The sequence below is a fragment of the Pyxicephalus adspersus genome, chromosome 3 (assembly GCF_032062135.1).
Source record: "Pyxicephalus adspersus chromosome 3, UCB_Pads_2.0, whole genome shotgun sequence".
In the NCBI taxonomy this organism is placed as follows: domain Eukaryota; kingdom Metazoa; phylum Chordata; class Amphibia; order Anura; family Pyxicephalidae; genus Pyxicephalus; species Pyxicephalus adspersus.
This window is the reverse complement of record NC_092860.1, coordinates 19,093,252-19,118,322: the sequence shown is the minus strand read 5'-3', so window position 1 is coordinate 19,118,322 and position 25,071 is coordinate 19,093,252. Positions and strand designations below refer to the sequence as shown.

The 25,071-nt window shown below is 37.4% G+C and overlaps 1 protein-coding gene across 1 annotated transcript; it reads right to left on the bottom strand.

Moving 5' to 3' along the window:
* Positions 1-1,902: 1,902 nt before the first annotated feature.
* On the bottom strand, positions 1,903-24,057 carry LOC140325755 (protein-glutamine gamma-glutamyltransferase 5-like). Its single transcript, XM_072403767.1, has 13 exons — positions 23,893-24,057; positions 18,798-18,977; positions 18,394-18,636; positions 16,293-16,411; positions 15,123-15,251; positions 13,598-13,775; positions 11,760-11,898; positions 11,141-11,244; positions 10,817-11,056; positions 8,153-8,554; positions 6,938-7,098; positions 3,441-3,574; positions 1,903-2,919 (listed from the first exon to the last, which is right to left on the bottom strand). The coding sequence occupies exons 1-13, from the start codon at positions 23,900-23,902 to the stop codon at positions 2,772-2,774; spliced, it is 2,187 nt and encodes a 728-aa protein (XP_072259868.1). The 5' UTR covers positions 23,903-24,057; the 3' UTR covers positions 1,903-2,771.
* Positions 24,058-25,071: the final 1,014 nt, after the last annotated feature.

Sequence of the window (25,071 nt, the reverse complement as noted above, 5' to 3'; positions counted from 1 at the left end):
GCAGCTTCTATAGCATCCATAGTACTGAGGTATTGGCGGGGTGTGTGCTCATATGTATGTCACAGGGGGAATCTCTATTTCAAATGCTTAAATAAACATTAATAACCATTGACAATTGTCACAGCTGTCACTTGGAGGGCCATCACTAATAACTCTGCGTCCATATACAAATGCTGTGATATCATGAAAATATAGTTATTTATAGTGTGCTTTTATATATTTTAATATGTTTTTTCTTGGTTATGCGTATAGATATCGTTGCTGAGCAGTTTTAAAACGTTAGCTTCATGCAAAGTACAGTATCCATTTCTCTGTACTATTTTTTTTTTAATTGGGCAATATCAAAGGAGAATACTTGTCTAAAACATTTACATGTCACTTGCAGAGCTACATAGGTAATATCCCATTCCAGGTAATAAGAAACAAAAAACATGTTTTGGGTATATTTTTTTATTAAATGGCTTTCAAAGCATCTAGCAAATGAACTAAATATGTTTAGTGGTGGTGGAATTATTGCATCTTGTAGACCTTCTGTGTCTGTATTTAATATGAGTATTAATAATAATGACTGATAATAATATCAATGCATTTGCTTTTTTTTTCAGTTTTTTTCCTTTTCCTTTTTTATTGTTATGCATCTGGCTACTATATCCAAAACAAATAAAGAGAATCTTCAAAAAAGTAGCTACTTCCCGAATCATGTTTTGCCTCATCTTAGTAATCATATTACATTCTTCTTTTCAATGGTCTTGAATAGTGTTAAAAATATAAATATCTGTTTAATAAAAATGAAAGCTTAGTATGGGTTAAACTAACAAAGGGCATTCATAGACCGTCAGTTACAGTAGAGTGACTAACTAGTAGTAAAGGGAAACTCCCGCTGATAATGTTTTCAATGTAAAGCTAAGTCATGCTTTGGAAATGTGCATAAGACAGATAAGATGCTGCAGAGTTCAGCTCAGTTAGTGCTTGGTGACTGGGCAGGCAACATGTACATAGCAGTGTTTGCTAAAGTGTGATATGGGTCATACTGGTGGCAGTCTATTTTAGATTTGGTGATACCTGGTAAGTGTTGGGTTCTGTGCTATATGACCCAAGATTATTGTCTTCTGATCATTGTTCCTTTATGAGCTTTTTTGGACAACCCATTCCAAAACCTTGGCCATTAATTTAGAGTTGCCATCCTTCTCTAGATTTAACAGGCGCTATTTCTTTTTAAAGGCTTTACAAAAAGTTCTGGAGTGTGTCTAGGCCCATTGAGCCAAAAGAGCATTTGTGAGGTCTAGAACTGTTGTTGGAGCAGAAGACCAATGATCTCAGATAGGTGTAATGTTTAGGTGTCCCCAAAATTTTGGTCATGTAGTTCAGAATATTGTGTTGCAATAACACAATGCACAGCACTAGAATTTTACCTGGGTTGCACAGTACAACTTACTTGACTTTTGGTTTAACATACACATGTGGACCATGTCTATGTTTCCTTGTAACAAAATGGGGCATGTAATAAAATATTTTATTTGGTATGCTGGTAGCCCACATAAATTACTGTACCTTAAGTCTAATATTGGCAATGATCTTGTAAAGAAAAGAAGTTCCTTTTGAAACAGACTTTTAGGAGCATTCATTTCTGGTGTTCCATCGGGATGTTCCTGCCAACCCTTTATCCCTACAGAACACATTTTACCTTTACTTGGTGATTTATCTTCAGTGGAGCACCATCCAGTGAGTTGTATGGCAGGAAATATAAGTATTAAAATTCTTTTTCATAGGGATAGTGTTTGGTGGAAATTTTAGGTAGATGATAGGGATGTTTTAATGTGTGTTCAGTAACACAAGCATAGCACCACACTTAATGAGTCCTAAATATTATCTGTTGAGTAAGTATAAAAATAAAAAAAAATGAATAGAAATATCTTTATTTTTTTCTTAGAAAGTTAGAAAATGCAATTCATTAGTATATTTACAAACAATCTGCAACATTCAAATTAAGCACTGTGTTTAGACACAGCTTAGAATATATAGTAACATTATCTGATGTAAGTTTTTGTGGAGGGGGATTTTACATTATGACTTAGTTACCTGATGACTGCAGTCTCCATACTTTAAAAAAATTAAAAAATCAAAAAAGGGCAAGTAGAAGCCCTTTACAATGGCCACAACCTGTGTTAGATCTTAGATATAAAAAGTAGTGATCTGGCTATGAAATATCCATTTCAGGTTAGCAGACCCTTGGAAGTTAAATATAAAACATACCATTTAGAAACATACTTGGGATGCAGCCTATCTTTCTAGATCTTTCCTTTTTTATGCTTGGAATTCATGTGTATATCAAATAAAACCTGTGTCACTATGCAGAGGTCCAACACCAGACCTAAAGCTCATGAATCAACAGGGGACTTTAGCAAATTGAAAAATTAGAAAAGTTTGTGACTGCTTTAAAAAGAAAACAAACTATAGAACTTTGTGAACATCCTTGCTTTGATGTAAAGTAATGATTGCAATGTATTTGGCTGATAATTTTGTGGGCAAGTAACATTGCTGAAACTAGACCTGGCCAGCTAAAGCAACCCCAGATCATACCACTACCCCCACAAGCTTGGAGACTTGTTTTGGCCAGTCACTATATAAAACATTCCCTTCAGTACATCTCTAAAGATTCAAAGGGCTTTAAAGATTTCCTGATACTGAACCCCACCAACCACTACTGAAGAAGTCCCACTTGGGTCTTGGCATGAAAAATTTTAGAACTTCTAGTGCTGTATTTGTGCAGATCACAGGTTAACTATGACGGTCTTGAAGCCTTTTATGACCTGGAACTTGTTGCTGCTGAAGTTTACTTGAAGCTGTTTAAGACCAGGCTTGCATGGAAGCACTTCAAATTCCACAATTGATTTTTCATTCCTCTTCATGGCACCCACACTGTTAAAGAAAAAAAGGTTTCTGTTAACTTGTTTTTTCATTTCAGGTATGGTTGCTGGATCCATCTCTCCCTCGAAGAAAGAATCATGGTTAACATGTAACACGTACAATACTTTAGGGTAAAAATAAATATTTTTTGACTAAGAAACTTTTTTAGAATCCTAATCTAAAAGGGATGATAAATGGTGTTACCAGGAGGCTAATCTGCTATGGAAACATTTCTTATTTTAAACTTAGTTCCACAGGTGCTTTCCAGCAAAAATGTAGGATAAAGGTTAACATCATAATTTTAAATTGTTTGATCCATATTAGACCTTTTCTTTTATCTATTACAGGTAGTCCCCGGGTTACATACAAGATAAGGACTGTAGGTTTGTGCTTAAGTTGAATTTGTATGTAAGTAAGGTATTCTGCATATCTTGGAGTCGTCTGTATGTTGGATGTCCTTAACTGGAGGACTACCTGTACACACTTTAGACAGTCAAATTCTAATTAAAGTTGATATTTGTATGGTCACTTACAGTAATATAAGAGGAGACTTCATGAGACCACTACCCTCGATTACCAGTAGACCGTCTTTTAGATCTTCATTAAGGGGATTGGAGAACATCAGACGGACCTTGCATGGTTTGTTTACCACAGGTGATCCCAGAAACTGCACATAAGGAAAGAAAGTTTGCAATTATTTATGTTTTCATATTTCTAAAGCACTGACATATTACACAGTCCTTTACTAATCCATTTTTTATCAATCCTTGTGCTTTAGAGGAGTCCTCAATCTAAGCCCCTTACCTCGGTCCTATGTACCCTACAGAACAATTCTTTAGGTTACAAGTTAACCTTTTAAAATGTCTTGGGATTCGTAAATTAGAAATCTTGATCCCTGATATACTGTGTGCGTGTTTCCAAAAGTTGCACCCATGTACTGTATGCGAGTTTGGATGTAGTAGGTATGTTAAACTTTTAGCTTGTTTTGGAGATTTATGTAACTATTTGTGGTTACTTTGTAAAGAGGTAATAAAGATAAAGTCATGATGGAAAAATTGTAAACTAACCAGATTCACTTTTTTATGTATTTATATAGCACTAATATATTCCACAGCACAAAGTCATGTCACTAACTGCCCCTTAAACAAGCTTTTAATCTCATATCCCACCTTAAGTCCCATACAGATGTCAGATGTCTGTCATATAATGACGGATGAATGGATTGATGAATGACATCAGGGTACTGCCATATACATGCTGGATTTTTACCTGTCTCGGGGTGACAATTACCTGACATGTGTACATAGCTATATTTACAGTGTTTCTAACATCTATTTTTATTGTTGGGGGGAATCAACTCATATACCTTCAAACAGTCTTGGCCAAGATTTGAACCTGACATGCCTGCAAAAGAGAGACATATTCTTGCACAGAGAGACTGCTACCCACCATGCAACCCCAGCCATCAGTCTCAGACACTAATGTGATCATTCAGATATCACTGACCGGTGCATTTGACCTGCAGCTGATCCAATAGGGATTCCACTATTAGGACAATAGGAAGTAATAGGATGTAAATGTTCCCCAGTGGTGTCAATCTGCACATTTATCTACAGTAAAATTAGCTATTCTAAGAAATATTGGTAAAACTAGATCTTTTAAAGGAGTGGGATACCCTGACTAGGAGGGGACTAGTGTCCTCTAAAATAGGACCCATGACCCCCCTGTTTGACAACCCCTCGTTTGCACCGGCAATGAACGTGGACCAGTTTTTATCCTGGACGGCTGAGGATCATAGGCAGATCTGTAGTATACTTCAAAACGAGAGGGTCCCGCCCCTCTCCTCTTTGGATGCCCGGGTGCAGCAGTTGCCGAACGCTTGGTTCTTACATTTTCAATTGTCCTCTTTTGTAAGCAATTTTTACATTCCTATACCATACAAAGGAGTTTAACGGCATTTGAATCTTTACTCCGCTCTAAAAATAGACCGATACACGTTATTTCCCAGGTTTACGAGATATTACTTGGAATTTATGCACAAAAGGCCCCTCTCTACATGAGATGTTGGGAGCTAGACCTGGGGATAGTCATTTCCCCATTGGATTGGGAAAAGGCGTTCGTTATGACCCATAGAATGGCTCTCCCTTGCAAAGCTCAAGAGACCAACTATAAAATTCTCTCCAGGTGGTATGTATGTCCCACCGATATCCATCGTATCTCTCCCACGGTCTCTGATAGATGTTGGAGATGTGCTTCCCAAAAGGGCACCTTGTTACATATTTGGTGGGAGTGCCCGGGTATCCGCAAATTGTGGGATCAAATAGCTGATATTTATATCGTGGTGACGGGATCTACTCTGAAGCTAACTCCTCAAATATCTTTACTGTCCATCCTCCCTGGGTCCCTCAAAGCATGTAAGAACGATGTGCTTCGCCACTTTCTCACTGCGGCCAGAGCGATTATCCCTCGCAAGTGGAAACAACCCTTGATACCCACTATGAGGGATTGGTTGGCGGAAATAGAAAAAATACAACATATGGAGAGATTAATAGCTGAAGAAGAAGATAAGCTGGAGCAATACAAACTGACATGGTCGACTTGGGATTGGTTCAAAGAATCGCCTCAGTCCAGACCACTTTGGCAATAAATGTGGTGGAATACATGGGAGTTGAAACCCCTGTTATGCTTGAGGGCTTCTTTAATAATACAAAAGTCTGTTCTAGGACTATATGCAGACATTCCCGGTGGCTACCGGAGTTGGGTTAGAGGACAGCAGTGCTGCGCTCAAGCGTTACTATATTATTGATGTCCTAAAGTTAGAATGGGCTCGAGTTTAGATAATACTAATGTTTGTTATTGGATGTTCACTCTCTGTGATATTCTTTCCACCTACTTTGCTCCTTTCTGTTTTTCTACACAGGTGACTCCATTTTATTTTCAGTACTGTTATTTTAATATTGCACTGATATTATAAAATGACACTTTTTGTACCATGGATCTTTGTAATTGCAGGCCTTGTGGCCTTATGTCTTTGTATGTCCCATTTTATGTATGAGCCTTGTTTTGTAATTATTTCAACAATAAAAACGGATTGCAACAAAAAATGATATACCTATGTATTGTTAAATGATGACAAATTTATCTCACTATTAGGAGAAATATAAATAAAATACAGGTTTAGGAGCTGAACTGGTAACACAATTAATACTGTAAAGCAGATATGTGCCTTCAAGAGTAACTAAACTCAAGTCCCCCAAAACAAGAAAACATTCACTTACGTTTAATGCCGCAGGGCAGTTGATCGATCCGGAGGTCTCTTCCATCTGGACCTGTGTCCTCGCAACATCCGCCTTCGTGCCAGCACTCTAGTAGCTGCCATCTTCTCCTTCTTCGAGATTGGGTGATGTGGATGGGGAAAAAAATTGAAAATCTCACTGCACATGCATGAGATCGTCAATTTTTTTTCCTTTTCACGAAAAGGCTCCTTCTGTGCATGACCGAGATGCTCAGGAATGGGCAGAAGGAGCACCCAAGAGCCTCCTGGGATGCGTGATGTAGATATCTTGGGAGGCTTTGCGCACCATTTTAAGCTCGATCGCCAAGGCAATTGAGAATTAGAGGGTGGTGCTGCACCCTTTTTTTTTTTAAAGTGTTGCACTTATAAACAAACAAACAAACAAACAGAATTGTTACTTAAAATAAAAGGGTTGTCCACCCTTTTATGTATAGCGAAAATTGTGAGTTTAGATACGCTTTAAGAAACATGTGCAAATAATTATTTTAAAACGAACTGTTGAAATAATAGTTATTCCAGTCACTTCCGGAGAAGTTATTTTACTTGATGACATTGATTTTAGCACGCTGGCTAAAACTCTGTATTAGGCAAACTTGGGTTTTTTGTCTTTGCTAGTTTTCACAGTGATGGTAAGGACATCTGATTGCTGGCTATCCAAGGCAAAATAATAATCCTTGGATTAATTAAATCCATTAGTTTACTACTTATCGGTTTTTGTATCTATATTTATCTTACATTGATCACAATTTGAGGAACAGCGAGGTTGATATCCTTTTCCACTAGAAGTTTTTCCCAGGTCACATTCTGCTCGCCAACAGCTGTCACCCTTAATAAGTTGTTGTCATGGAGGTACTTTCCATAAAGTGAATATGGAATTTGTAAATAGGTCCATTTCTCTGCAGGGACAGTTATAAGAGACTTTAGTTGTTACTTATTCATTCATATACATTTATTTATATATATTAATAAATACATTATATTGTTCTGGACATGCATACATTTATAATAAAATTTATTCCCATCTAATTAGTTTTCTAATAGACACTTTTCATGAACACCAATTCCTAAACGTAGTGAATGCTATAAATTCTTACAACACATATGATCCCCAAGTCAATATACAAGATATAAAGCACCTCAGGTTGCAATACTCAATTCCAATCTGCAGCTGCCTCCTACAGAATGTCTTTTTTGGCACAAGATAAAACTAGCCTTTCAGATTTAATGATGCCCAGTATCACTCAACCTAGAAGACTGGAGAAATAACCACCACTGCGCTCATCATTCAACGTGTATTGATGCAGAGAACAACACTGATGATTTTATGTTAGCACTTCTTTCCTCATCATCAGGGGACCACTTATGACTGGAGAGGAGATAAAAAAAATAAAATACCCAGTGTGTTATGTGATCAAGCTGAAGACATTTACATAAAGAAATATGATAAAAAAAACTACTTCAAAGTAGTGAAAATAGATAGTGGTAAAATATAATTTAGGAGCAGGTGGCTGAACATGAAGCTGAGCTTTAAAGACCAACTTCAGACCCTAACATATGAACATGTAACAAAAAAGAGGGTCAGTATTTACAGCCAATAAACCTATGCTATATTTTCTGATGGAAACCAGAGAGAGACAACTTATCAGTCTATTGCTGCATTTTTTCCAGTCAAGGCTGGGCACAAGGAGCAAACCTAGCAGAATTGCTTTACTGCACTGATCAAAAATAAGGTCATGAATTTGGTTGTGATCTATGTTGAGCTGGCCTGACAAAAACACAATTCAATTGGCAGGCAAAACAGTTGTGATGTATGTCTTTCATGCTCGACTTCCAGTGGTAGTTGCTGTCCCATTTTGTTCACCTTTTTTGCGGACACCTGTGACACCACATTATTTTATTTCCTTCATCAAAACTGTCAAAATTATTATCTGAATAAATGATTTACATTACCTTCACTGGGCTCAAGATCAATGTACTTGGATTCCTTCCAGAACTGTTGACCGGGTTTGCCTGTGTGCTTTATAGCCTGTGCACTAAGACACAGTTTAAGGGTTTTGGCAACAGACCGCAAGTTACCAGCTAGTAAGACTAAGTTTATTGTCTGTCCCAGCTGTGGAGATTCCACCAATTTAAACTTCAAAATCAGATTAGCAGCTTGTATTGGGGGATTCAGATGTTCATGTTCATGGAGTGATCCATTCTGAGAAGTGCTTCCTAGTTCAGGCAAAACACCATTAACGCCAAAGCCATTGATATCATTATAGGGAATACTGCCATTAGAATGCATCATAGTGTTTTTCTTTTGCAGTCTTCCTAAAGCTTTCTTAAAAACTTTCCTTTCTTCTAAGGTTCCTTGACAAGAGAGAAACAGGTCTTAATGTAATATAACACATAATAAAAAGGCAATCCCTGGGCCCCAATCACCTGGTTTCCCTTTACAATGCAGCACAAGCTATAGCAGGTTCGGGAACACCTGGGCTTGCATGGCAATACTTTCAAATAATTGGTTCTTAACATCAAATATTAACCATCTCAAATTACAACTTCCCACACTGCTGGAAATTACCTGTCTTCCCTAACTAGGTATCTTGCTTGAACCCTCCCTGTATGGGGCACCTCTACTTCAACCCTGGAATCCTGGGTAAATTGCCAAATACCGTATGTTGGCTGGGCAATATAACTGCCCCCTTAAGATGACCTTACTTTCCAAATCAATTTTTCCCTTTAGTACAGTTCCACTTTACATATATATATATATATATATATAGGTTATATAGGTAATACCATAGAACTGTCAGTACTCCACTCTGGGTTGCAGTATCATTATTCCCTCCTCTGGCATATAATAATATTTCAATATTCTTTGGACACCCCAGAACTATGGATGCACATAATCAACCTCATACACAAACACTCCTTAAGGATTTGGATCAGTGTTAAATTCAGGCATACTATCCCTTCATACATATAATAATTATACATAATTCTATACATATTTCTAATATCTGGCATATTAGCTTCATATGGTGGATCAAGAAGTGCATAAAAAGAGCCCAACCAACAACTCAGCCATGATTACCTTAGCGTTGTTGCAAACCACACATCATGCCCTTTATATATGTTGTAGATATTATGATTCCTCCAATGTAAGATGAACAATCTAATCTTAAATACACAAATTCATATAAAACACACACTTGAAAAACATCTGCTGGAATGACCCCCCACTTATGAAATATTTAATGGATATGCATTGCATATAAATATCACAATATCCACCTACATAAAAACTGGAAGTGCAATGCAAGCACCTCACTAGACTCTTTCCATAGTTCCAAGCAGGTTGGTAAAAATTGGCTCAAGACCAAAGGATTTGTGTTTCAAGGGCAGTTTTCAAATGGTCACATTATTACAAATTTGGTAAAGTTGCCCAAAAATACATACGTTCTGCGCCCAGGTCCAAAATGCACTAGAAAAGACCTGATGCTTTAGAACACCTAAAATCACACAAGTCAAACAGAAGACGACCCTGTACAATATAAACAAAAAAACTTGCAGCTTTCCTAATGACAATGCTTATGAAACTGGACCTGATTTATTAAAGTTCTTTATGACTGTGGAGGATAGACTAATATGGGTGAACATGGGTGATCCGACAAACTTGGAATGGATCTGGTCCAGTATTTGAAACATTTGTCATCTAATAGTATATGATTGTTAAGAAATAGATTTTTCGTTTCCTGTATATGCCAGGTTCACCTACAATAGCCTATCTTTAGCTTTAAAAAATCAGGCCCATTGTGTCCAGTGAACTTATAGTATCTTCCAAAATTCTTTTTTGATTGACAATATCATCTGTGCACTATAATTCAGAGCCTAGCATCTTCTTCCCTTTCATATATGCCTTTCATTTCATGGTTTTTCCACCATTAATTATTTTGTCATGATTACTGTATGGATGAATCCTACAAAATATAAATTACCATTTTATATCTTGCCCAGATTTTCTGCTTTTTTAATTTTAATATTTCTTACTCTGATGGTGTGTTTAATAAACATTGAAACAAATAAGACACAACTTTTCCCAGGTTCTATAGAGAACAATAGGAGACAAGTCTACTTTTGAGCTCACATATGTTCAGTAGTGCACCAACGACATAATAAATACAAAATTTAGAAACGTACAGGGTGCTAAACACACCCTCATAGTGATATTTAGTTCTTTCAGGAGAGACTTAAAGGCTGTACCCAGGATACCTATCAACGTGTCTTTTTAATTAATAGTATCGTCATTATGTTTGATCATTGTGCAACCATAGGTATTATTTTACTGTAGCACATAATTGATTACCTGGGTGTGGTTTAAAACTGAAGTCAGGTCATCCTTGACAAGCCTTCTATATATTCTTATTTTTTTGTCAGCAAAAATCCAGCAACCAGCTGTGACTAGGAAGGGGCTTATAGCCGAGTACAGGGGCTGGGAATGAGCCCATAACTTTGCATTGACAAAGCACATGATTTTACATCTAAAAACATAATTTACTTGTAATGATTCAGAAGGACTCCTACTAGCTTGATATGCATAATTGATATATACAAAGATCTTGTATTTACCTTCATCATATTTATAGCTGTCGGTGATGTCTTCTCGTTCGTCCGCTCCAACACACTTTGTGCTGATGCAATTCCCAACTAAATGTGGATCACAAAAATGCTTTTCTTTCTTTGTCCCATATAATGTCCATGACACACAATCTGCATTCACCATGGAAAAGACAAATGGGCTATCGTAGTTCAGATTGACCTCTCCTTCTCTTATGGCTTTCACAGAGGCAGGGCCACAGCAATAAATACCTGGCGATACACAATAGGTTTATCTTCAGAGTCATATTTAATATGTAAGTAGTAACAAACAATAGCAATATCTGTACTTCATACCATCACTTGTCTCCTGCGGAGTTGGATCTAGAACTTGCCATCCACCATAGCCTGGAGGTAGGTCTCTTCTTGCCATCCAGCACTCACACCATACATGGAAGTTCCTAGGTAAAAAAAGTATATAACTGTAAGTCAAATGGCTTTATCTTTTCAAAAGACAAAATATTGAATTACTAAATGTGGTAAGGCTCACTTGAAGGCAATTTTTTTTTATCTCATTGCAATCTCACTCGCCAAGCAGCATAGTTGATTAAAGAACTGTGTAGGAGGCATGTCTGACCACTTATCTAGCTGCTGCATTCTGTTTTGGGCAATTTGACACAGTTATAAAGCATTAACATATATATACTTGAATAAAAGAAAAACCCTGAATATAAACCTAGGTACCTGCTTTTACCTGAAAAACGACATAGTTTTGAGGATAAACCGAGGGCACAAAATGCAGTCAATACTGCTAACATTCAAAGCAGTAATTAATAGATTTGCCAATAAAAGTAATCTGAATAAATATGTTTCTTGTGTACTTTTTTTCAAGATTTTGTTTAAACGGGTAAAAAAATTCAAATCTTGATTCATTTTTATCTGTAACTTGTAGGCAATTGAATTGTATGTGTCATACCAGATACTGTCATGGCTTTCCTTGGGAAGCTTCTTGCCAGTTGAATCGTAATATTCATCAATAATAAGATTACTGTTAGTATCGTGAGCGGAGTCAAAGTTGGTTACAACCCGAGTTGGAATTCCTAAACATCTCATCACTGTAAAAACAAGAGTAGAATTGATTAGGTATTGCAACAATAGGCTCAGTGCCCGAGAATGTCAACATTCACTTGTCTATAAAACTATATCTATAATATTATATTGCTGAACTTGTATAGATCTAGTGGCATAGGCAATTATTTGAACATCTGAGATTGTCCAAAGAGTTAAACAAAGAGAAATGTTTCTTACAGTCACTGAAGGAAAAAACAAAACTTTGGCAGACAGTATTTGAAAGCATAACCAGTAGGCAGGTTTTTATTGCAGAAGCGACATGCTTTGGGGTCAGTCTCCAATATGCACATTTGGGCTACACATACAGCCCCTCATTTATAAAAATCATAAAATGTGGTGAAGTTGTTGAAACCTCCACTCAGTATGCATGCTCAATAGAGCACAACTGTTATTGGAGAAGTCTGAATGAGTCTTTATCCAAAATTTTAGTGTAAACTCTAGTACAGTAAATTAATTATAAATAATATATATATTATATATATAGTATATATTGTATAGAGTGGCAAAGGATTAAAACAATGGTTACGTTGTCACTGTGGCCCCTAGAAAAGTGAGTAGACATCCCCTCCTAAAAAATACAACAATAAAACCCAGATTTCCCTTCTCCCCCTGTTTCCTAAATGACAGTCCTTGTGATTGGAAGTCGAGAAAACAGTGGGACATACGCAACTAAAAAGTGTTCTTTTGCTGTCCTTGCCCTTGTTAGATCGATTTCTCACCATGTTTTGTTTTGCCGTGGAAAAGATAACTCTGGCATGGCATTGGATGGTTAGAGTATGTCAGAAGTAACTTAGGTGATGTTGCATGCATTGTTGTTGCGCATTACTACTACCAGGGCATCAACTTGGTAAAAAATGGGAACTTGCAAGCACTGGAAGTGTGTGAAATGTATTTGTTTATTGTTTCCATTAAAAAAGGGTCCTCATCCTCTTACATTAGGCCAGGGTTGAATTTATCACAAAATCATCTAGGCCTTGGCCACTACAAGCAACATTTCAATTGCTCTGTTACAGATGTTCCTGTTGAAACTAGTAAAGCACACAATTTTTAATTTATACTGATCACTGCTTATTTATTTTTAATATGTGTGAGTCATAGGTCATTGGCGCTGTAATAATTTGGGGTTACAGAATATTAGTGTTAGTAAGGTGACATGTCCTTGAGTGACATTATTAACAATTAACACAATTAACACACATCTGTGAATATCATCCCAACTGAGCAGGCAGGAATGGTCACATGACTTTTGTTTATCTTCTGCAGTTTATTCTGCTCTGCAATTGGAGAAGGGATGTCAGGTGATGCACCAGGAAGCACTTGTGTGCAGCAGTTAAGTTTGTTGCTTAGCAACCTGATTACCTGGTGTGTTTTCAGGGTGCCAGGCGGTGTGTGTGCCATGGCTAGGTATAATATGTATAATATTTCTGACAGATGTATACCTCATACAAGAAATAATGTGTAAGTTCTTGCAAGCAGTTTTTAAAGGTGTTGCACAAAATTAAAAAATAAATACTCTTCTGGGGCCTGCACAGGCATTTACAAACTCTTAAAAAAAACAAAGACAGTTTGTCACCACTCTTGAGCAGGTAGGACCTTAGGGGTGGTAATTGCATTGGTAAATACTATTAGTCTAGACTAGGCCTTAATGTAATATAGACCTGAATACATAGTACAGCCCATTACCTGTACACATGACAGCAGCAAAGACCCAGCACTGCCCGTATTTGACTGGGTGGCAGTCCGACTTATACCATTGTCTTAAAATGGCAACACTTCCATTCCATGCGGAAGGATTGGTGCCATTTTCATAATTCTCACTCCAGTTTCCTTGCAGGACTCCACTATCATCATTGGAGTTAATCTAAATAGTAAAGACAAATAATAGGTCATCACAAAAATATAGACAATGCAAAACACTAAAGAATTTGAACTGACTCACTAATACAAGATATACATGGTGGAACACCTGACTGGGCCTGATTTTTTAAAACTCTCCAAGACCAGCGAGGATGAACCATCATGGAACCATCAGCAAACCTGGAATGGATTTCTTAAAAATCATTTGCTAGTTGACAAATGCTTTAAATCCTTGACCAAATCCATTCCAGGTTTGCTGGATTACACAGGTTCTGGAGTGGCTTGGAAGCTCCACAACATCATCAACATACAAGAACACTCTCATGCTCCCAAAAATTTAGCGGTCCTTTAGAATATAGTCTATTTCAATGCAGAAGCTTTTTCAATGCAAGTCCAGTGGTCCTGCAGTATATGTGGCTTACCCCCAAAACATTGACACCTTAGACTTACAGACATATGACGTGTTACAGACATATGACGAAAGTATGGACAGATTTTGAGCCCCTTTGAGGGACAGCTAGTGACATGACTATAGACTTGACTAAGGCTACGTACACACATGCAATTACTGTCGTTGGAAACTAACGATTAACGACCGATCGTCTGATAAACAAGACTGGTCAACGACGCCGATGAATGAGGAATGTCGCTGAAAATGAACGACTGTCCCAGCGGATCTGATTGAGCGATGATCGTTCACTATCTTTCATGTGTGCAGTCGATCAGTTATTGTGGATGGTTCTGCGGTACACATTCTCTGGTACATGTCACTTCCTGCATCATTCAAACGATCATATCTAGTGTGTACACTATTGGTGGATTATATTTGAACAATCGTATTGTTACAATACAATAATTATTGCACTTGTGTACGGAGCCTAAGTGCTGTGTAATATGTTGACACTATAAAAATAATAGTTAATAATAATAGTTTAAATAGTAATAATAATAATAATATTAATAATATTAATGTGATGACAATGGAGAGCTAGGACTAGTCAAGCAGCAAAAAGGAGTGGTTGTGGGAGACAAGTTAGGCGCAAAGACCACCTTCACTCAACTCAATATTTAAATTTTACGCATACTACATTAGGACATCATACTGTATTAAAATGCCTGCAATGCAAACATTCCTGTCTAAAAATACACTCTCAATAAGAACCCCTAAAGCTTAAAGACTTTACCAAATATATATTGCATCATGTGATCCAATAAAATAAGTTGGTGGTCACTATATGATGTCCCTGGGTAACAAACTTTAGCTTGGGGTATTCAACAGTGCAATAAGATAAGTCAGTTATCCAGAAGCAATGCTTTATAGAACCTTTACTTACTGAAATTCAGTACTCACCATGGCACACACAACTCGACTTATGTACACAGCACTATTTCTGCACGATAAATCTTTAAAGGCATCATTCAGATAGTTTAAATTCTTATCGAGTAACTTTAGGCTTATATCAACAACGTCTTCTTCAAACTAAAATGAAAAGGTGACTCAATATTAGTACATAATACTGTATAGTTTATTCCAGAAGTGTTATTCCAAAAGAACATTTGATTTTTGACTAGACCACCAGGTTTTCTAGAACCCATTCGGCACTTTAGGGCACTAAAAGCATATTCTGAGATTCAGCTTTGGCATATGACCTACCAGCTGCCTATTTTTTTTTTACATCTTTGACAAATGAATGGAAAGAGTTTTAGCAAAAAAGCCCAAGGTTTTTTTGGCAATATAATGAGTAAGTTTATTTATTGGTAAGGTATTTAGAGCCAATATATTAATAAACATGATCTTACATAAATGGGTAGGAGTGGCTTGTCAAGGCTATACAAAGTTTACCTGGTGGGTGTGTGGCCTAACATTAAATGTCCCAAATAACGAGAAACATAAAAAACAACAGTCTATGTGTTCAGTAGGAAAACATCTCGGTTCCTGACAGGTTTCGCCATTTTAGGCTTCTTAGAAAAAGAGGGCATTACTGTGTAACCTGTGTAAAGGTATCAATATGAATTTGTTCAACCAAAACTGTAGAAACATTGAGATGACCAATTCTGTAGTGTTGATATAGTCGTATTACGTTTTACATTTATCTTTGGTACATGTTTATTTGATTTCTTGAAAGCCAGGACATGGTAGTCTTGTCACTGACATCTGAGTGGCATTTAATTAGGCTTAGCACCAGGAGGGATAGTTTGAACTTGATTTGGGCAATTTAAGAATCCTTGTCCTAATGGGTTTGTACACTTAGGCTTAGAATCAAGGGGACTGTCCGTGGATCAGATGGAAGACTAGCACACGTCATTGGAACTTCAGCTGTCTTGTTGTTCCTTTAGGTTGCATGAAATCCTAGTTATTTCAGTGCATAGATGCTTGTATAAGCTGGAAATCAATGTACAACTCATCAGTAAAAATAAGTTGTTTCATATTTCCTTACAACATTCTTGTTAGAATACTACAGCATAAAAGCAGATGAAAACAAATCAAACGCCATTAAATAAGTAACTCAACACTATTTACCTGCCCAAAGTTCCATGGAGAAGGAGAAATCCAGTTGTGGTTCCCTTGATAAACAAACCCATAGTCATTAATGATGTATTCCTGTCTCTTGGCTTCATTCTCCAGGAAGACGTCATCATCTGCCAAGTTCAGACAAGACATAAACTTTAAATCTCTGGCAGACACAAAAACAAGTACCATCAGTATCACCAAATTATAATACATATGTAATTGTCTTGATGTTTCCAATGCAATCGTATATTTTTGCCTAAGCCAGCAAGTTTTAGGCTTTTGTATTTTCATTCAGGTTTTTTCAGAAATAATGGTCATCGTGGAGGGGATCCACAGCAAAAAAATTGTGGTTTATGAGAATGCAGAACAGGCAGAGTCAAGGAAGTTATCAACACACAGGAGTTCAGGAAGGATCAACAGAAAAAAAATACTGTTTATTGGTGAATGTAACAGGTCAAAACCAACTAACTAGGTAATTTTTCTTGTATACTAAGAAAATATTATTTTTTATATGTAACAAGTACTGTAAGCTTGCTTTTGTGTGGTACAAATTAGAATTGCTGCTTCTGTGTGTGAGCTCACCTCCTATGTGAGCAGACCTCACCCAAGAAAGCTAAACTTTAATACCACAATACACTAAGAGTCTTCCTGTTCTTACTATTGCTAGTTGACATGATGTAATTTAGGGAAGAAACAGGAACAAGTATGGGCTTGATCAATACTTAATCTATGGTGAAAGTGATAAATGCATTCAAATGCACTTTACTGATATGGGGCTGGTACAAAATCAGTGTTACTAGTTCCTACAATTGCTGCACCTTTACCTGTTTTTTAGTCTTATGATACTCTGTGAGGACCCTGAATAGGGGTTCCCAAACTGTGCTCTGGGGGTTGGATTTGTTGATTTTCTTGCCTTTGGCTAGCCATTAGGTTGCTATTCCTCCCACTGACACGAACAATGAGGCACTATTCCTTCAATGGGGCTGTATTTTTTTCTGTGACACCAGAGATGGGACACTATTCCACCTTGTTACCCCAGTGGTGAGGCCCCTATATTTCCCACTGACCCAAGTAATGGGCTGTTATTCCTTAGCTGACAGCAGTGATGGGGCACTATTCCACCTAGTAAAACCAACAATCCGGGAACTTTTTCCCCCACTGAATGGGTAATAGGACACTTCTCCTGTGACAGCAATGATCAGGGCACTATTCATTCTTCTAATGTCACATCAAAGGTGGGTCAAGATTTCTCCCACCAATGCAAGCCAGGGGGATTTTTCACCCCAGTGACTTTTGCTGCCAGGGAATTTTCCGCTGCCACTGATCAACCTGACCCTCCTAAAGGATATTGACCTTGTCTGACCCTTTGTTTGGAAAGTTAGGGAGCTTCTGGATCAGGTTTTTTTTTTTTTTACTGTTAGTGCTGTGTGGTTGTTTGTTCAATAGGTGGAGTAGCTCAGATCAGCAATTATATCCATGTCATAATTATGTTTACACAGAATAACAGTTGTCTTTTATCAGTTGTTTCACCTGACAGTACTGTGACCAAAGCCCTGGCTCTGCATTCTTCCGCATTCTTATTAGTGCCAGTCCCATTCAATAAGTGACAGAATAGGCCTGGTTTAATAAAGTTCTTCAAGGCTGCAGAGGATATACGTTCATCAGTGAAGCTAGGTGATCCAGCAAACCTGAAATGGATCCGGTGCAGGATTCAAAACATTTGCTAGCAAAATACTTTGAAGCAATCAATTCCAGCTTCACTGATGAAAGTATATCCTCTCCAGCTTTGGAGAGGTTTAATAAATCAGGCCCAGTGTCTTTTGTCTACCTGTGTAAACTGACTGATAAAGCTGTTCACAACTCTTTTAGAAATGTGGAAGAGGGGTTTCTCTTTTCAAAACCATTTCTCTGTTTCATTCACAGCATCTTCCAAAAGAACTTGCAGCAAATTTGCTGCTGTTGCATAGCTTTTGCCACCTGCTGTCTGCCAATGTGATATAAAATACACATACAGTTGAAAAAAAATCCCAAAAATGAAAAACCTGGCCTAGTATGAATAGAAAATACAAAATATATAAATATACATCCCTTTGAAATGCATTTGACATACCTGCACACCAGGGGTTGAACAGTAGCACAAACACTCCTAGCTGATAAACTACAGCTTTACCACCCCTCGAAAAGTGAACTTTTAGTGTGTATTGTCCAATAATAGCATTGGATGACGGCATGATAGCGATAGCCAATGAGTCGGATTCATTGGACTCCAAAGCTGCACTCCAGGCTCTTCTGTTTAAAGCCTTTGTTAGAGGGAATATGACTTTTGTTCCTGAAGGCTGGTCAGGCCATGGTCCTATTGACAGAAAACAGTAAAAGTAGAAAAATAAGGGTGGATCAAAGAGAAATCTCCTTGTGAACGTTCAGTATTATTCAGCATGTCATATTAAATGTATATGGAGATGTTCTTGTTTACTTTACTCATCTATTATTGTTTCGCAGAGAGACGTCACTTGCCTGTCTCAGCAATGCAGAGAATCTTGTCTATCCCTTCTTCAAATCCTCTTGTTTTGAAGTGTAGGACTATTGAAAATGGCTGTCCTCTGCGAAGGATAAGACGTCTGTTGCTAATTTCTATGGTGTGATGCAAGTTGTTGTTCTTCTGGCATTGAAAGTCGGTGTAGGCCACATCTAGTACTAGGAAAAACAAAATATATGTTTAGAAATGCCTGATAATGTTTGTTGAGGGTTCATACAGAAATTTTGCATTGCAGGTTAACTCAAGGCTATCATAGTCTTGCACAGTTGTACAAGCTCCTCTTTTTTACTTAAATTACTTCTCATGGTTTGGATCTGAACCTGTGGCAGATGCACACTTCCAGCATCATCAAGCCCTCCCCTCCCCAGCCTGTCTGCTCCTTGGCCACCCTATTCATTCAGAATCATATAGGGGTGTAACCTAGCCCAATCTCTATATAAATGCTGCCTGCCTGGGAATGCCCATTCTCCCAATGCCCTACTCCATCGAAAAAAAGAGTTTTTGATTTAGATCTATGATAAAGCCTATACCCGGTTTCCCCTTTTCCACCAATATCAGAGTTGCATCATATATCAGTCCAGTCAAAACATGAACAAAGCAGTGAGGCAGCGAAGAGAAGATGAATATATGCAGCTGTTCAGGTTGGCATTAAAGTGAATCTGTGGCACCCACAGGCTATAAAACTACACAATATGCCTCAGAAAGAAACTGTCCTTTTAATCTTAACTAAACTTATAAAACAGTTGTATGGTTTTGAGAACAATGGTACAATATATTTAAATCCTGTGGACTCCAGACATAAGACTTTTTGTTATCAACCTTGGAAACTGTATGCCAGACATATAATTAGCAGTTAATTCGTACATTTTGAACATATTCAGCATACAGCTATCTAGTCAGTATAAGCCGTGATGGTAGAATAATAGCAGATGATACACCCATGGTCTGTGTTTTATAGGTTAGCATGTAGGGGCGGCTAACCCCTTGTAGATACATGAGATTGTTTCTTAAAATGTATGTAAAGACATTTTTGATAGGGTTAGACTCGTTGCTAGTTTTTCACTATTATGTCCCTATTGGAAAGATTTATTCCCATTGGTTCTTGTTGTAGTATGGGCAGAAGGTCCAGAGAACTCCCATACAGAATAATAGGAGTCAGGTCTATGTATTCAAGCCAACAATGTGGAGCAGCATATGTAATGCAACCAGATCATGGCTGATAAAGGGGGCTGGCAAGCTGCTGAGCATAGTTTCCTGAAAACAGGATTCATATCTGACAACTGGCATTCATGACTGAAAGTATGACTGAAGTTATAGTCAATGAATAAAGGGGGTATATCAGTACCATCAAACTGGAGAGAAAAGAATGATGTCGGACATCCCCCTATAAGGGAATAATGCAGGCTCCTTCTCACCTCTAACTACAGCTTTTAATGCACACTGTAAGAAGCTTACAGCAGAAGGTGAAAAGCTCACAGTGAAGTCCTAAATGTTTATTTTCATATGTTTATTGTTATGCCTCACTGTATGCAATATTATATTTGTGTGAATCTGTTGAAACATTTTAATTAACACGTGTACGTAAGAGGAGTTACATAGTCCCGAATGTTTGGGTCCATTTTGTATAGAGTATAGAGCTGGGCTCTGCACTTCATGGCACATGGGACATAGGCTATATAGCGTAAGCAAAAAATAAAAACAAAAAGCCACTGGGAACCGGGAAAACTAGAGATTTGGCATATCTCTTCTGCTAGAAACCTCTACCGCCTGGTGACCTTTTGTTTTTTTTTAGTTTAATTCTGCTTTAAGCTAAAGAAATAGGAGAACAAATTATTAGTGTAGTTCTGAGCTTTTTACTGTCCTGAATCTTCATTAGTAAAACATCTGTCTCTCAACACTGAACATTGCAACATCCAATGACACGTAGCGAAACCAGACTCTAATTGTTGCCATTAATTGCTTTATGAGATTAAACCACAAAGCTGGTTGATTCATTTGCCTACAAAAAGGTGAGCAGACTGGGAAAAATTTAAATAAATTTCATAGCCAAAATGACAGTACTTAAATTGTTCTGGATTTTAAAAATGATGTTTGTTTGTTTTACCTCCAATAACTTGACGCTGGTAATTATTGCTGCTGAAAAGAACATTAAAATAATCACCTTCATGTGCTCTGATGTCTATCTTAAAAGGTAATCTCCAGCTTTCTTTTAAATCTTGCACAGTTCTGTTCTCTCCCCTACTGAAATTGCTTACTCTGATTTCACTGCACACTGTGAGCTTCTCACAATGTGCATTGAAAGTCGCAGCAAATCAGACAGAGCCCACATGGCTGTAGGATGTCCAGTACCATCTAGCCCTTTCCTTCCCAGTCAGTCTGTCCCTGGCCCCCTCCCTTTCAGGCATTAGATTTCAGTTCTTTCATACATGGAGGTATCACATGTAGGCATTCTCTAAGGCAATCTGTATGCAAATGCAGCCTTCCTGGGAACACCCGCTCCTCCAGACTGACATCCACCCATCATTCACCTGTGATGTTTTCAGAAAGCAAGGTACAGCACCCTTTTTGCCCCACTTATCAGCCAGAACCTGCTTGCGCAGCATAGAGAAGCACAGAGCCACAATAATGACATCTCTGAGTCTAAAACAAGGTATCTAATAGAAACAGAATTATTTTAATAAAACATTTTAGTAGTATGTTTGTTTATATGAGTGGAAATGTCGAAACCAGATTTGAGCTTTAAAATAAACCTGAATAAAAAACTCTTTTTTTTAAATAGAGTGGGAAGGAAACTGTTAAACTTTTTAAAACATTTACATTTTTTTGCCTTAGTTTGTCTTCACTTTCTGACCTGGTGACAAAATGGCATATGATATGAATGAACTGTAAATGAGGAATAAAAAAGTCAAATCTATAAAACAATAGGGGCTTTATATTAGACATACTTTAACCTACATTAGTTATTCACCCAAACCCTAAGGGTCCATTCACACCCATGAGTTAGTGTATTGTGCTGCCATTCAATGGCACCCCTTTACAAATTTGTAGTGAGGCATAACGCAAGGTAACACTACTACACATTGCAGTGAGCTATGTTTCTAAAAATGTCCCTTTTTTCATTCATGTTCTGATGAATATTTTAATGAATCAGCTAACCCATTTCATCAGAATGGAAAGGTGTGAGAGGACCCCAAGGCATTCTCATTTAAGACTTTCATTTAAATAAACTCTTAACACCTCCACCCTCACCTTTAAATTGACTCACTTAATCCTAAAGGCTTGTTCACAGGAACATTACCTGTGTGTGTTCAATCCAGTGTCATTTATTCTGAAGGACATCCCAAAGAAACTCATCACACGTGTGTTTTGATGTCAGAAATGCTATAGCTTTTTGGAATAATTCTGGTACGTTGGGTAGCCCATTTAGGTACATGGGCTTCCCTAATGCAGTGCACATTATTGTATGGCATCTGCAATGCATCACTGTGATGGGAATGGACCTCATCTTAACCAATATCTTTTGAGTAAAGTGACACTCTAAGGAACATGTATAGTTGTATAAATACAAGTACAGTTGAAAAGCATATAGAACTACAGTAACCTCTTTCTATTTCCATATCTACATGACATAACAGGGAAGTGTGCTGCTTCTACTGAGAGACTTGGAAGCAATTTTAACTCATAAGAGTATAGCACCATCAGAAAGCACAGTTAGTTATTAGCTCATAATATTTCTGGCTGGATCAGTGGGTATTAATATTTTAAAGTTACTAAACAGATATAACAAACCTTTTAATATATATAAGACCGAAAGGGAGCAAATGAAAGAAGTGCATATTGTGCTTATATATGCTTTAAGAAAGGCCCAGCATTTGTGTGTACAGGAGGAATGAAGGGCACTGAAGTATGTACAGTCACCTCTGTATTAAATAATTTCCATATATATATTTTGCAACTATAAATTCAAATTATTTTCCAGAAGTTCTTTAACCCTTAATAAGAACTCTAAATAATAAAAGTGATCTAGCTGATCATTTAAAATCATAACATCAGCAGAAGATAGTCGATGGTGGGGGTCAACCAGGGGCCTTCAAAGGACCCCTGACATCACAAAATAACTGCACACAATATTCACTAAAATGGAATGCTACTGAAAGCTGCGGAAGACTGCAGCCATGTATCAGGAAATGGTCAGATTTCGGACATGCTATATGGGTTGTTGGAAATTGGGCACAATCATTGAAGGCTGGAAACTCATAGCATGAAACTGCTAGAGACCACTGCTATTGCAGTCCCTTTACCAATTAATTCTTCCAAACTTGTGCTCCTTACAGCCCTTTTAAAAATTACTTTTAATATTTGTTTCATCAGAATCCTTTATAAAAGTTAAGAACAATTAGACCATGAAAAGAGAAAGGATGAACCACAACAAAACGTAGTATAGTGTGTCCAACCCCAACCATTTAACTTCTGGAAGCCAGAAGAATATTTTTCATTCACCTAGTTAATGAAAAGTCCTTAGGGTAACACAATAGGTGCAAAAGAGCCACATGGGGTCTATAGACTGTGGTAAGGGCCCCAGGAATCTGAAGCATAAGGTAAGGAAAACCTAGGAAAGAAGGTCACATAACATTATACCAAAGAGCCACATGGGGTCCATAGACTGTGGTAAGGGCCCCAGGAATCTGAAGCATAAGGTAAGGAAAACCTAGGAAAGAAGGTCACATAACATTATACCAAAGAGCCACATGGGGTCCATAGACTGTGGTAAGGGCACCAGGGATCTTAGGCATAAGGTAAGGAAAATTTAAAGGTTCTGAAGGTCAATTCATGCCAAAGAGGCACATGGGGCCCATGAGTTGTGGTATTGGTGCTAAGGATGTATGGCATAAACACAGTTAGTTCTGAGCAGTGGCACCCACACATTCCTTTAGAGATATGCAAATAGCAATCTTCTCAAATAAGATTGAGCAAGTCCTATCCTAAAATTTTGCTGTACTTTCAAATGACCTCTCTATGTTATAAAGGGGTCTTACAAGGTGCTGGAGATCATATTTGTCCTCTGTCACCTACCTTGTGTCATGATTTATCTTTCTCCCTCTTCCCTCTGATATTTTTGCTGGGTGGATTCACCACGTCCACTTGAAAGACTACAGGATGACAGTGACTGCTTTGTTCTCTGCAGGATGAAATATAAAAAGGAAGAGTTGAGGTGGGGCGGCAGGAGTCATTGCTGCATTTTTGATTTGGTAAATCACAACTGGTTTGCTGACTTAGAACACTTTTTTTTTCCCTGCCAACTTTGTTTGAAAGTAGGCGCGGCTATGAGTTTATGAACCTTGTCATTATTTCATCACTCCGCGGAGAAGCTTCTTTTGTGTTGTCTAGCTGATGTTATTCAGATATGTTAATGCATATTGAGGAGCTTTGCATAGTTTTTATAGTACTAAATACTTCAGCTGACTGTCTCATGTACTAAAAGGGCTAGAAAAAAAGTGTCTGTGTTGCACATACCTACTAATCAGATACTTATCTGTGACCTGCAATATTAAAGCACCTGGTTCTAGTTAGTTGCTGTTGCTGATCCATGTATATCATCTAATCTTAGATTGTATTTCAAAGGTTTTATTGAAATGTTTCAGAAATAAATTACAGAAGTTACGTTGTAAACATATACAAATATAACAAAACAAGTATTCCACACATTTATGGATTAACCCTGTTTACATATGGTTTTGGCATGAATAAAAACATAACGAGAGAAAAATAGTGTTACAAAAATTTAAACAAAAAAGAGACATTAATTATATCAATGTCAAGTGTGCAGAAAATTACCTCAAAAAAAGAAAAAAAGTCAAAACATAGTCACACTTAAAAATCACATATAACAAATGAAAGTGAATACCTCACATAGGTACCACTTAAACTCTTGTAAGCTCTTCGGGTCAGGGTCCTCTCCTTCTACTGTGTCGCTGTCTGTCATTTGCAATACCTATTTAATGTACAGCGCTGCGTAATATGTTGGCACTATATTAATACTATTTAATTTTAAAAATAATAATAATAATAATAATAATCATGTACCTAATCAGGTACAACATAGTCTGTTTTGGATTTGCAAAGTCTGTATAACTGATCTGCAGGCAGGCATAAAAAGTTACATAAATGCAGTTTATAAATATTAATGAACTGTACTGTATTATTAAATGCAGCTAGCATAAAGTAAGCATCAAAGAAATGATCTGCTGCTTT

Bases quoted from the DNA above. Each gene is read 5' to 3' on its own strand.
- LOC140325755 (XM_072403767.1), bottom strand. The intron at 18,637-18,797 runs GCAAGTGACGTC...TTCTGTCAATAG, and splicing joins TCTCTGCATTGCTGAGACAG to GACCATGGCCTGACCAGCCT. The intron at 3,575-6,937 runs GTAAGATAAATA...CCTTATGTGCAG, and splicing joins TTCCTCAAATTGTGATCAAT to TTTCTGGGATCACCTGTGGT.